We start from the raw sequence: 10,782 nt of genomic DNA, 5'->3' as shown, positions 1-10,782 counted from the left end.
TTTCTTTTCTCAAGTACGAGATCCGGACTCGACCTCTGGATCAGTAGAACAAAGCATGGCCTGCCCTTTCCTCTAAACACTCCAGTTCTCGTTCTCACGGGCCCCGAAACAAAGACGGATTCTGAGAGCGCTTTTCAAGCATAGTGGTTGGTACACGGCCTGCAAATTCTAACTGACCATGGGCACCTCGCAACTTTGGCCGGATGTAAAAGGGCAGCTGCTGCCTCTTCTTTGATGCTGCCGCCGTGGAAGCCCATTCATTCAACTTCTTTTTCAGTTCTGGATCAGCTGTCAACTGGACCCCTGACACCGGAAGAAAAAACTTGCTACCATCATTGTCGATCGCAGCGGCAACAGCAGCAGCTTTGCTTGTCATCATCGTCCTACCTAGCTTCGCACGACATACGATGACTGCGTGGCAGTGCAAAGCCGCCAAGCGACGGACAGACGGCCCCCCCAGCCCCGTCCACTCCGTCCTGCTGGCAAAGGAATCGAAAATTTCACGGCACCCACGTAAGCGACAGGTGTACAATCAATCGATGGAGTCGCAGCAGCAGCACTACGTCGTTACGCCTAAGCAAAGGGAGGCCGACGATCATTTGGAGGGCTCAAGAGTACCTCTTCTTTCTTCTCCGGAAAAAAAATACTGGTCAAGCAACGAGGCACTGTCATACAAAAATTGAGGTACACAGAGCCTCAACACCCGCACAAGGTGAAGCGCACTCCTTTCCTTTTCGGAAACAGGTGCCCAGCCCTGATGCTACTACTACTAGATTTCAGAATGAATACCAGCAGACGACTTTTGGAGGACGCATCCGCAAACAGCTCAAATGCACACACATACATAATAAATTCACACTGACTCATGGATGAAGTCCTGATCCACAGCAGGAACGCCGTGCTAGTGGTCTTGTTGACACTTATGCTACGATAAAAAAACTGCACGCGTGAGAAACTAGGCTGTTCTTCGGGGTGATGATAGACAGCGGCGCCCTGCGCGCCATCACTTCTTATTATTCTTGGGGTGTTCCACCCGGCAGTTTTCAGTTTGAAGTTTAGCTAGGCGATTGCGAAGAGCGGGCGTGGACTTTGCCTGTGGAAGGGCGATGAACTATTACTACTAAACGAAGGACAGCGAACAGCCTCTTATACTGCACCGAAGTTCAATGAAGACACTTAACCACAGGCGAAGACAGGAGCGAGTGAAGAACGGCGTGGTAGTCGTCTATGATATGATGCAATGGTGAGTGAAAGACATGAATCCTTCTCAGTATTCCTGGTGTTCGCGTGTGAGCACAGCACAACACCTTTGCCGTAAAAGCTAGCATTCACCTCACTACAGCGGAACAAGACGATGCAGATGCCTGTCCTCACGACGCTCGCACCCTCGCAATGGCTCCTCATATGGGGACTCTTTGCCCCGTACGTGGAGATGCGTCTTCATACATACCCCGTAAAACCTGCCTGGCGCGCTTCCGCCTCCCCCCCCTTTCCCCACTGATCTCTTCTCCTAACGGATGAGGGGAAGGACTGAGCCAGAGCAGCAGCAACCATGTTCTAAAAAAGACCACAAATGTGTTCTCTCTTCCATTTGTCGAGCATAACCCGTCTATGACCGGAAAACAGAGGGAGGCAGCAGTTAAACGCCCCCCCGGCGTCCCTCCTGCGATACAGGCTACTACTACGATGCTCATAATAAAAGCTTCCGCCTAGGAGTTTAGCCGCGCGAAAGCGGAAAATGTCGAGTAGCAAATATACCCTCACACGGTCCGAAAAATGCATGTAAAGAGAAGCAAATGGATCACGTTCTTTTCTCGTGGAGTCAGGTAAACCGGTCATTGTACAGAGAATAATAAGAACGTACTAAATGGTCTACTACTACTATCATCATCGACTACTAGTATCGTACTACTGACGTCCGAGACAATGAGGCCGTTGCTTGTTGACAGTAAAACGTCGCAGCACTCTTCTTTTACATTCACCCGTCATTAGGTGGGGGCTGTCGCAAGGAAACAAGAATAGATCGACTGTTTCTATCACTCTCTGGCTTGAGAACCCGACATGTATATATATGTATACATATACATAACCAGAGACGGAGCTACCTTGCCAGTGAGGAGCAGAAAGTCCGAGAAGCGACACCGTCTCCGGAAGCAGTGCCACAACAACGGCGGCCCCTCAGCCGGCGCTCGCAAAAATGTGGTCGTTGATGCACTCCGATGACAAACAAAAAACTTGGGGAAATGGAGCGCTGCGACAACCCTGCAAGAGGCTCAGCTACTGGGGACGGACTCGTCTAGTCACCGCCAAGAAGGGAGTCGGTCCAGCCCATGATGCACGAAACTGAAAGCGCATGTGCATCAGTAAAAGCGCGTTTCTTTCCCCCCCCTCCCGTCGCGAGCTGGCCCTAGGACTAAAGGTGCGCACACACCCCTTCCGCCCACCCACCCGGACCTATTAGTCCGGAGCGAATCCCGCTGCTGTCTCTTCGTGGCGTTGCTGATCCTCTGGACGGGGGACAGCACCGAATGCTTCGCATACAGTTCGATTCCTGCGTGTTGTGGAGGTTCTCATCGACTGACTGGAGACAAAAAACTTAGGACTCCTCCTACTTCGCGAAAACCCTTCCTCCGAAAGGATGTAACACCACCTTCACGGCGGCCTTCTCGGGTTGGTGGGATTTTGAGGTGGTGAAGGTGCCGCGGCAGAGCCGTCGCGCTCCCTGCTCCATGGGGTTGAGGGAGCTGGGTGCCTTTGGTACTGCTGGACCACGTTCAACACTTCGCTGACCATCTCGGGAGTCAGCCTGATCCCACCGCTAGCAGAACTTCCTTCGCGTTGGTGCGTCGAGCAGTGCTCGCCGCTTCCGCTTCGAACGACAGCACCTGGTGCTGACGCAGAGCCGCTTCCGGCGGCTCCCCTGCCGTACAAGAAACCAGAGCTGGCTGCACGGTTGAGTGACCTGAAAGAGGTTGAACTACTTTCATACGGCAAATACTGCAGCTGTGAAAACCCTCCATGCTGTCTGATGTGAGGGAGCGCCGGCTGTCCCCCGGGCGCGTCCATTGCTCCACCTCGTACTGGCTGGCTAGCTCCGGGAAACGAAAGATATGGGAGTAACTGGACCGGGGAAGAGCCAGACACAGCTGAAGCACTGCTCGTCCCCCCCCCTGATGTATGAGCGCGGACAAACGACGGGCCTTCCTGGTTGTCTCCTGCCCCAATAACTCCTGCACCTAATCCATGAGAAGCCCCGAGATTCTCCAGAACAGATCTGCTGGTGGGCGTGGACACCTGGCTGAGGCACCTCAGCAACTCAGAGTCTGCGTAGTTTTTCATTTGGTGCATACCAGTATTCTCGACATCTCCCACTCCGCCGCCAGCGGCAGGAGAAAACCGAGACGAGGGACTGGTCGAGGAGCTCGACGAAGGAGAGATACCAGACAAAGAGCCGAGGCACTGCTGCAGAGCAGCTAAGGCGGAGGCCCTGGCTGAGGGGGAGAGGTGGTCGATCTGAAGCAGTTGCTGAAGCCGAGCAGGATTTAGCCACTCCGCATGCGCCTCATCAGCTCTACCTCGTGACCCAGACAACCTTCGATCTTCCGCAATGAATTCCGCCGCCCCTCCACCCCCTCCTCCGACTTGCCGGTCGAATCCAGTTGGCCTTGCCTCCGTGGTCGCCCGTCCTCCCTTCGCAACGCCCGTCGCGGCCTGCGGAGATCCTCCCCCCGTGAGTAGATTCCGACACTGGAAATGCTGGCCACCACCTCGACGCCCCCAACCTACCGCTGCGCCGGCTCCGAACTCGTTCCCGCCTCGACTGCGCACGCTCCCACTGGCAGCGGGCGACAAAGCTGAGGGAGACACACTCTGTGACCCGGTATCAGAACCTAAGTGGACTGGAAGAGTTTGTTGTTGCTGCGGCTGAGCTCGGTGATACTGGTGACGTTGCCCACCAGCTGGCTGCTGCGCTTGGGCGGAGCCACTGCCCGCGTTTACGGCATTGCTCCGGGAGACCGGAGGCGGAGGAGCCGAGGTCCCCGAAGTTTTGCCTGGAGCACCAGCACCAGCTACAGTGGTTCCGGGAAGCCCCCCCCTGCCAGTGGGAGTGAACGGCTCGGGAGCACCAGTGGCACTTGATGGTCCCGTGGCTGAGTCCGTCGACGGACTACTTGTATTGCTGTCAATCCGGTCTAATGCCGTGACAATGTGCTTGCCTGTAGCACAGAAATCACAGCCCACTCCGAGCTACACTGTTTTGGTTTTCAACGACGCGCGGGGAAGGCAGTCTCGAGGGGAGACTGCACAGTGACCACCGGTGGCTATACAGAAAAGACGCCAGGGAGGCACCCCAACACAAGCGAAAGATCGGCTCGTCTCGGCGGGGCAGCTGCCATACTTACCGTAAGTGAACTTCTTTAGAACGTCGACCTGCTGCCGGAGAAGACTCAAAAGGGATGGCCGCAAATCACTGGGGGCCACGTCCATCATTCGCTGCACCACGTAGTTTCCGTACCGATCCAGCATCATTATCTTCAACGGCTGCCCGCTGCAAAATAAAGTGAGGGAGCAGAACGAATCACCGCCTTTCGGGGATAGTAGCAACAACCGGCTCGGCACGGACCTCCAGCCGCTCACTCAGATTCGCGTCTCCACGAGGCGCGGTCGCCAGAGACAACACCTGCAGTTTCTTAAGCCACCGATCGTGGGTCCAACAGAATCTCTGTGCGCGAGACGTCTTTTGGGATCGGCATGAAGAAAAAAAGCCTTTCAACACACACATGTCTTCCTTTGACATAAGCTGTCTCCCTTGGCCCCCCCGCGTCTGTACGCACGAACTTCGAGCGTTGCAACAAACGTCGCTCCCAGTTCTTGTTGAGCACCATGCTCCTTATTCGACAAAAGAGGGCCGGGCAAGACCGAGATTCCCTGACCGTGATCTCCCTCAGACGCTGAACTGCCACACCTTACCTTGACTCAGCCCCACCCAACGCCGCGCTGATGATATCTCGCCGCGCGATTCCCATGGCATCGAGAGTGAGCGCTCGTTCTACTACGTTGCTGCACGAACAATTGAGAGCACAAAAAGCGCCTCTACACCATGTCTTTGGCGACAGCGTTCTCTGACATGACAGGTAGCAGCTCTAGCCTCCGTCACTGAATTCCTACAACCCGGTGACGTGAGTAGCTGAAAAACGAGACAACCACGCGGACCTAGTGTCGCCGGCCAGAATGAAACACAGTGCAGGGTCCTCTGGTCTTTACAGGTCTTGTTTCACCCACCACGAGTACTTCTCCGTTGACAGGGGCACTATGCTCTCGCACATCAGCTTGATGATTTTCCTGCAACATTACGCACAGACGCAAGGAGCCACCACACACACGTATCTAGCACAACACAGGCGAAGCACAGACGAAGTTCGATGTGGCTGCACGTTGGGCTTGCGTCTTTACCCAGTCAACATACGGCCACGAAAGCACTGCACACCCCTAGCAGAGAAATTTACGGGAAACGGCGAAGGCTTCCCTTCGGTTCGAGTGAGCCAGCAAGGATCGAAAACCGGAATACAAAACTGAACCTGAAGTTGTGCGACATGCAACAGTGCCTCTACAGGACGTGGTCATCCTCATCGAAGGGGCTCCCCCCGCCAGCTCTTACAGTTTATCAGCTTCGCGTCCGAACTCAAGAATATGCTGAACAACGTAGTTTCCGAATTGATTCCGAATCAGCGTTCGCAGCTCCTGCATGACGGCGTCCACTAGTGGAGCCTGAACATAAGGCGGGAACAGCAAGACGTAACCCTGACACCATCCTCACTGTGGTATAGAACGCAGCTGACATGGGACAGGGACCTGTTCATCAAGCCCAGATTCCAGCATGAGAAGACGGCTTTCTGGACGCGGCAGAAGAAGAGACTCCGAGACCTGCTTCACGGCTGGCTTTTACGCGGGCAAGGTAACCGGGTCTCCTTTCAGTGCACGAGCCAACGCGGCGAGACCTGGATCCGTACACAAGTGTCTCTATGTGGCTGCACCTGGTAGCTATTGGATACAAGATACTCGACCACTTGATTACCGCCTGCGCCTCGGGACCTTGGACCGTGAGGGAGAGTGGACGAAAACCGCTCTTCTTTCCGTCACCCTGGCGAGGCACCACAGTTGAGCCCCCTACACTATTCTTGCCCTGCCGGCTGGTGGTAACGATACCTCGGGCCGACGAAGTGTACACACCCCGGACGCCTGTATATAAGTATGATAGCATACCCTTACTTCATCGGCACTATGCCAGCCAGGCACATCATGCCGTTGAGAACAGCAGCGGACACCTTATCCACTCACCACTTGAGCGACAGGGCACGCTTCGAGCAAGCGCTGAATTACGCGACAACCGTACGAGTGAACAGCCATTCGCGCCTCTTGCCCCTTAAAGGCATCAATGATGAACTGAACAGACGGAGGCGGCAGCTGCTCGGCACACTTCTGGATCACGTGGTTCCCTGAAGAGACATACAATCCCATCAGTAACGACCAGGCCTTCTGTAACACTGAGCAGAATAACAAAGATAGCTCCGCAGAATGCGATTTTACCACACGACCTTCGGTAATCACTATCACCCGCTGCCCTATGAAAAACCCGAGTCTCCTCTAGGCCCCGAGGACGTCGACACACCAAAGCTACAGCCTTTCCCTGGACTACGCCGTCCCAAATCCAGTGAGGGGTCTGTCATCGACCAGGATGCGGTCTCCCCTCCTCCCACACAAATGCCTTGCTTAGCGGGAGAGATGAGCCACCCCTCCCTACAATAGCCAGCGCGGTGGAGAGGTGCTAGTCATATGTCTGCGTCTGTGGAGGCTTGCTGTTGGCTGTGTAACCGTGTGAGCCGGGACAAACCGCGCTCCCTCGCTCATTCACGAATCGGCGTGTATTACCGTGCTGGTCTTCAACGCAGGCAATGACGTGATCTTCGAGTTCGGCGACAAGACGGAGCTGAGCAGGCAAAGGCAAGGACTCCAGCGCTCGTTGAATCACGCGGCAGCCGTACACCTCCAACGAAAAGCGAACGACATCCCCCGCGAGCTGCGCCGCTATCCACTCCTTCTCCTTGTCGCTGCCTGGGAGCAAACACCGACAAGTGAACTAGGAGAGAAGCGTCGTACGGACGGAAGGGCGGCTACCTTTCTGCACCCCGTAGCGAGCGCAAGCCATCCGTTCTGCAGAGAAGTTCTTCGGGATGTGCCAGCAACGGCGCCCCTCCTGGAAATGTCTCCCGTAATTAATTTCCCGCAATGCTGCTTGTTCTTCTCTATGGACCCAAGAACAGAGACACAAGAACGCCCGCGGGCCGAGATCCATGCGTACCATGAAGCAGGAATTTCTGAAGGACGTAAGACCCATTCGGATCCGCTGTGAGTTCGCGGACGTGGGGAAGCAGTTGAAGCAGCATTGCCATCCGGTCGTTAACAGAGCAGACTTCGAGTTGCTCTTGTAGGAAAGTCGAGGCGAAGGGGTCCTTGCAAAACTCGAGCTGCAACCAGGAGGCAACACCAGCACCGAAGTAGTCAAGCATCAAAGCCATCTTCATAGAGAGATCGTACAGTGTGCGTGCACCACTCTGCAAGCCGTGCCTCACTACCGCGATGTTATCATCCCCATCATGGCAACAGAAGACTCTGACTGGATATTTCCTCTTTGGCAGAAGGAAGAGCGGCTCTGATTCTTCACCGATGTATGTCGGGATTCCCGGTGGGTCTGGCCCTAGAGGGAGACGGAGCGACGCGGTAGTGGTACAGGAACATACAAGCCGACAGACACATACAGCAATGACAAACTTCAACGTCGCTCAATATAGTCACCTGTGTCCCATTGGCTTGCTTGAGGGCCGGTCCACACGCTCACAGAAACATGTACATGCGAGCATCCGCCCGCGGGCAAGGACGGACAACTAGACCGCGCTAACTACGGTAATCGCCACGAATCACGATGACGCGGCTGAACGGATGATTGACCTGAAACTAGTCCCAACACCCCGGCGTCTCCTCTGCCAGGCCGGAGAAGGAAAAAAAGCTGTTCTTGCCTGGAAGAGGTGCCCAGAAAATAAGTTGACGCTGGAAGTGCTGCCCACCTGTCTGCGTCTCCGAGGCGGTAGACTGACTCTGTATTTGAAACAACGGCTGTTGAAGAAACTGGCGTTGTGGACCGGGTAGGCGTCTGGACTTACCGCGTTATCGCCGACATCTCTCAGTGTGAAGGGCCGCAACGTGCCTAAGCGGAAGGCTCGCAGTGCCATACTGCAAGAAGACGGTAGCGGCGCCGAGGATGCGTCCTGCCCCCACATCAGACAATCCACCAACACGAATCACTATTTCACTGAATGCTGGGAGATGTACGGATCCAAAAGAAAACGGCGAGATGCCCTGGGGAACACGCAACGCAGCGGAGCTGTCCTACCAGCACCGTTACTCGAGACACACACGTCGCCAGCTAACCGCAACCAGATGAGAAAGATCGCGCTGAGAGGGAAACAAGCGACCCCCGCCAACCCAGCAAAGATTCGCGGATGAGCCACCAGAACTCAGCATTTAGCATCGGACCCGACTTAATTAAATAAAACTACCATATAATGGAGAAGCGCGCGAACCGTCACGGCAGGGACAGTCTTCATTAAATCTACATTAAGTACAAAAGAGCTTGCAAGAAATGAACAAACTTACCAGGCCTTCAGGAACTCCTATCCCGCCTCCGGCACCTCGAGCTCGCCGACCATCCCGTTTCTTTCTCGGGCGGCGGTCCCCTACTCCTGTCGCCCCGCTGGTGGCCGCTACTGCCCCGCCCGGAGGTCCTGGAACTCCTCCGGGCCCTGTGGCCACGACGGCGGCCTGTCCGGTACTTGAGCAAGAGTCGACAACGCTAGCGGAAGAACCTCCGGCAACTGACGTAAACGCAGGACCTGCGATGTCACTTGACGAAGACATATCTACTCCGCGCCCTCCTCGCCCACCAGTATCAGCTTCGCTGCTTCTTCCAGAGCCTGCCGCAGCGGTGTGCTGCCGCCGCTGGTGCTGCGATACGTGTTGCTGACCACGGCTCTGCCGGCCAATTTTCTTCGTCCCTCCCTCTCCACAAGGTAGCGGCTCAGGCGGAGGTGCCGTCGAAGCATGCTGCTGCTGCTGAAATGATAGCCGTCGAAAAAAGTACTCAGGTTTTCTGCTGCTTAAGCTGTCTTCTGGCACTCTGCTGACCTCAGACGACAGTGCCCCCCGAGGACTTAGTGTAGACGGTTCCACTGGAGGCCGATCTTGTGAAGACGTATGCGCCCGTCGTTGCTCTGCCAGTCGCAAGCGTTCTTGTGCAGTAGCGAGCAGCAAGCACAGCTCCTCCGAGCAGCCGGACCCCGAAACGCCTGAAGAGGAGGTATGCTGCTGAAGGCGTGACGTTTCTCCTTTTGTAGGACTCCTATCCTGACAAGAGATTTCTTGCAAGCAGCGCGCAAGCAAATCATGGACAAGTTGCCTGTGCTGCTCTCTCTCCTGGTGCTGCTGCAGAGCCTGAGCAAGCAAAGACGCGAAGTCACCAGCGTTAAAAAGGGGGGAAGGAAGAGATGCAGGTGACGAAGGATCGGAACCGGCATTCGTAGAAGCGCGTGGCACAGACGGGACAGTATACGACGGCCGCGTCACTTGATTATCGCGCACATGACTGGGAGAATGGGGCATAGAGACGCCACCCGCTCCCGTGTGGAAGTGTGACGACTGCCCGGGCACCGCTGGCCCAAGTGCAGCCTTTCCTCGTGCTCCCAGATCAGACAACCCCTCCTTCCCTGCCGCACTTGACGGCTGCGGGTCATCCGCCTGATGATCTTGCGCATGTCTCAACCTGCTAGAAGGGTGCACAGGCCGCGACCACACCTTGTCCTTGGTTGATCCAGACCACTCTCGCTGCTGTCCAGAGTTCTCCGCGAGTCCAAGAGCTGTCACTAAAACATCGAAAAGTGCGGCAGCCTCCCGGTTGCCCAACAGCTGCCCGCCGCCAAGAGTCTCTACCTCTCCCGCTACTCGCTCTGCACTCGTGTGCTCTGTTTTCGTCGCGCTGGCTCCGCTTAAAGCCGCGACAGCTTCTGCGGAGCTGCGTGCCGCCTCCTGTGCGGTTTTCTGCAAAGGTGTATTTCCAGCGCTTCCAAGAGGGGAGGTCAGTTGGCCAGAAGGAGAGCACCCAATATTCGCGGGAAGACGGGGTGGTCCAAAAGACAGGAAGTCCGGCGGCTCGCCCGAGTGCTCTCTCACTATGTCTATGGGACTCTGCTGAGTATGGGACACAGGCGGAATCACACCAAGAGCTGCCAAAAGCGCGGCGTCAGTATCACCAAAACTCGTACACGCCACCGGAGCTGACGGGTTGCCCCAGGGACCGGCACTCAGTGAAGTTCCCTCATCGAGGTGCTGCAGTGTGGTTGGGGATTGCGGGTGACGGGCCACCCGCGTGCAAGGTGATGGAAGGCCGGGTGGGGCTCTCAGTGACCTCAGTGTCGGTTCCGTGGTCACGACGCCACTTTCTTTCTCTCGTGTGCCTGGAGGAGCGGCATCGGCGCGGGACTGGCCTCCTACGCAAAGTGAAGCGGCCGGCACGCTCAAGTCTGGAAACCGAACAAAGGCATGCAGGGCATCTCGGTCATTGTGTCCCACAGATGGGACAGAGCTGGGAAGCCCCGGACCCCCAGGCACAGATTTGGCGGCAGGGCAACTGCTGCTGCGCCCAGCTGCTGCAGTGGATAGATTTCCTCCATG

At 56.0% G+C, this 10,782-nt stretch overlaps 1 protein-coding gene across 1 annotated transcript in view; it reads right to left on the bottom strand.

The window, feature by feature from the left end:
- The window catches only part of CSUI_005833 (pumilio-family rna binding repeat domain-containing), a gene marked incomplete at its 5' end in the record, with an annotated part of 11,945 nt that extends 1,166 nt beyond the window's left edge, over positions 1 to 10,779 (bottom strand). Inside the window, 10 exons of the mRNA XM_068066001.1 lie at positions 1 to 4,217; positions 4,404 to 4,549; positions 4,972 to 5,061; positions 5,266 to 5,343; positions 5,660 to 5,769; positions 6,340 to 6,497; positions 6,931 to 7,113; positions 7,361 to 7,526; positions 8,220 to 8,324; positions 8,713 to 10,779. The exon at positions 1 to 4,217 is cut by the window's left edge and continues 1,166 nt beyond it. Coding sequence (XP_067922021.1) covers positions 2,653 to 4,217; positions 4,404 to 4,549; positions 4,972 to 5,061; positions 5,266 to 5,343; positions 5,660 to 5,769; positions 6,340 to 6,497; positions 6,931 to 7,113; positions 7,361 to 7,526; positions 8,220 to 8,324; positions 8,713 to 10,779 — 4,668 coding nt within the window. The remainder of the gene's footprint in view (positions 4,218 to 4,403; positions 4,550 to 4,971; positions 5,062 to 5,265; positions 5,344 to 5,659; positions 5,770 to 6,339; positions 6,498 to 6,930; positions 7,114 to 7,360; positions 7,527 to 8,219; positions 8,325 to 8,712) is intronic.
- Positions 10,780 to 10,782: the final 3 nt, after the last annotated feature.

The sequence above is a fragment of the Cystoisospora suis genome, assembly GCF_002600585.1.
Source record: "Cystoisospora suis strain Wien I chromosome Unknown contig_2841, whole genome shotgun sequence".
Classification (NCBI taxonomy): Eukaryota; Apicomplexa; class Conoidasida; order Eucoccidiorida; family Sarcocystidae; genus Cystoisospora; species Cystoisospora suis.
Note: the sequence above shows the minus strand (reverse complement) of the source record. Positions and strands in the feature narration are given on the sequence as shown.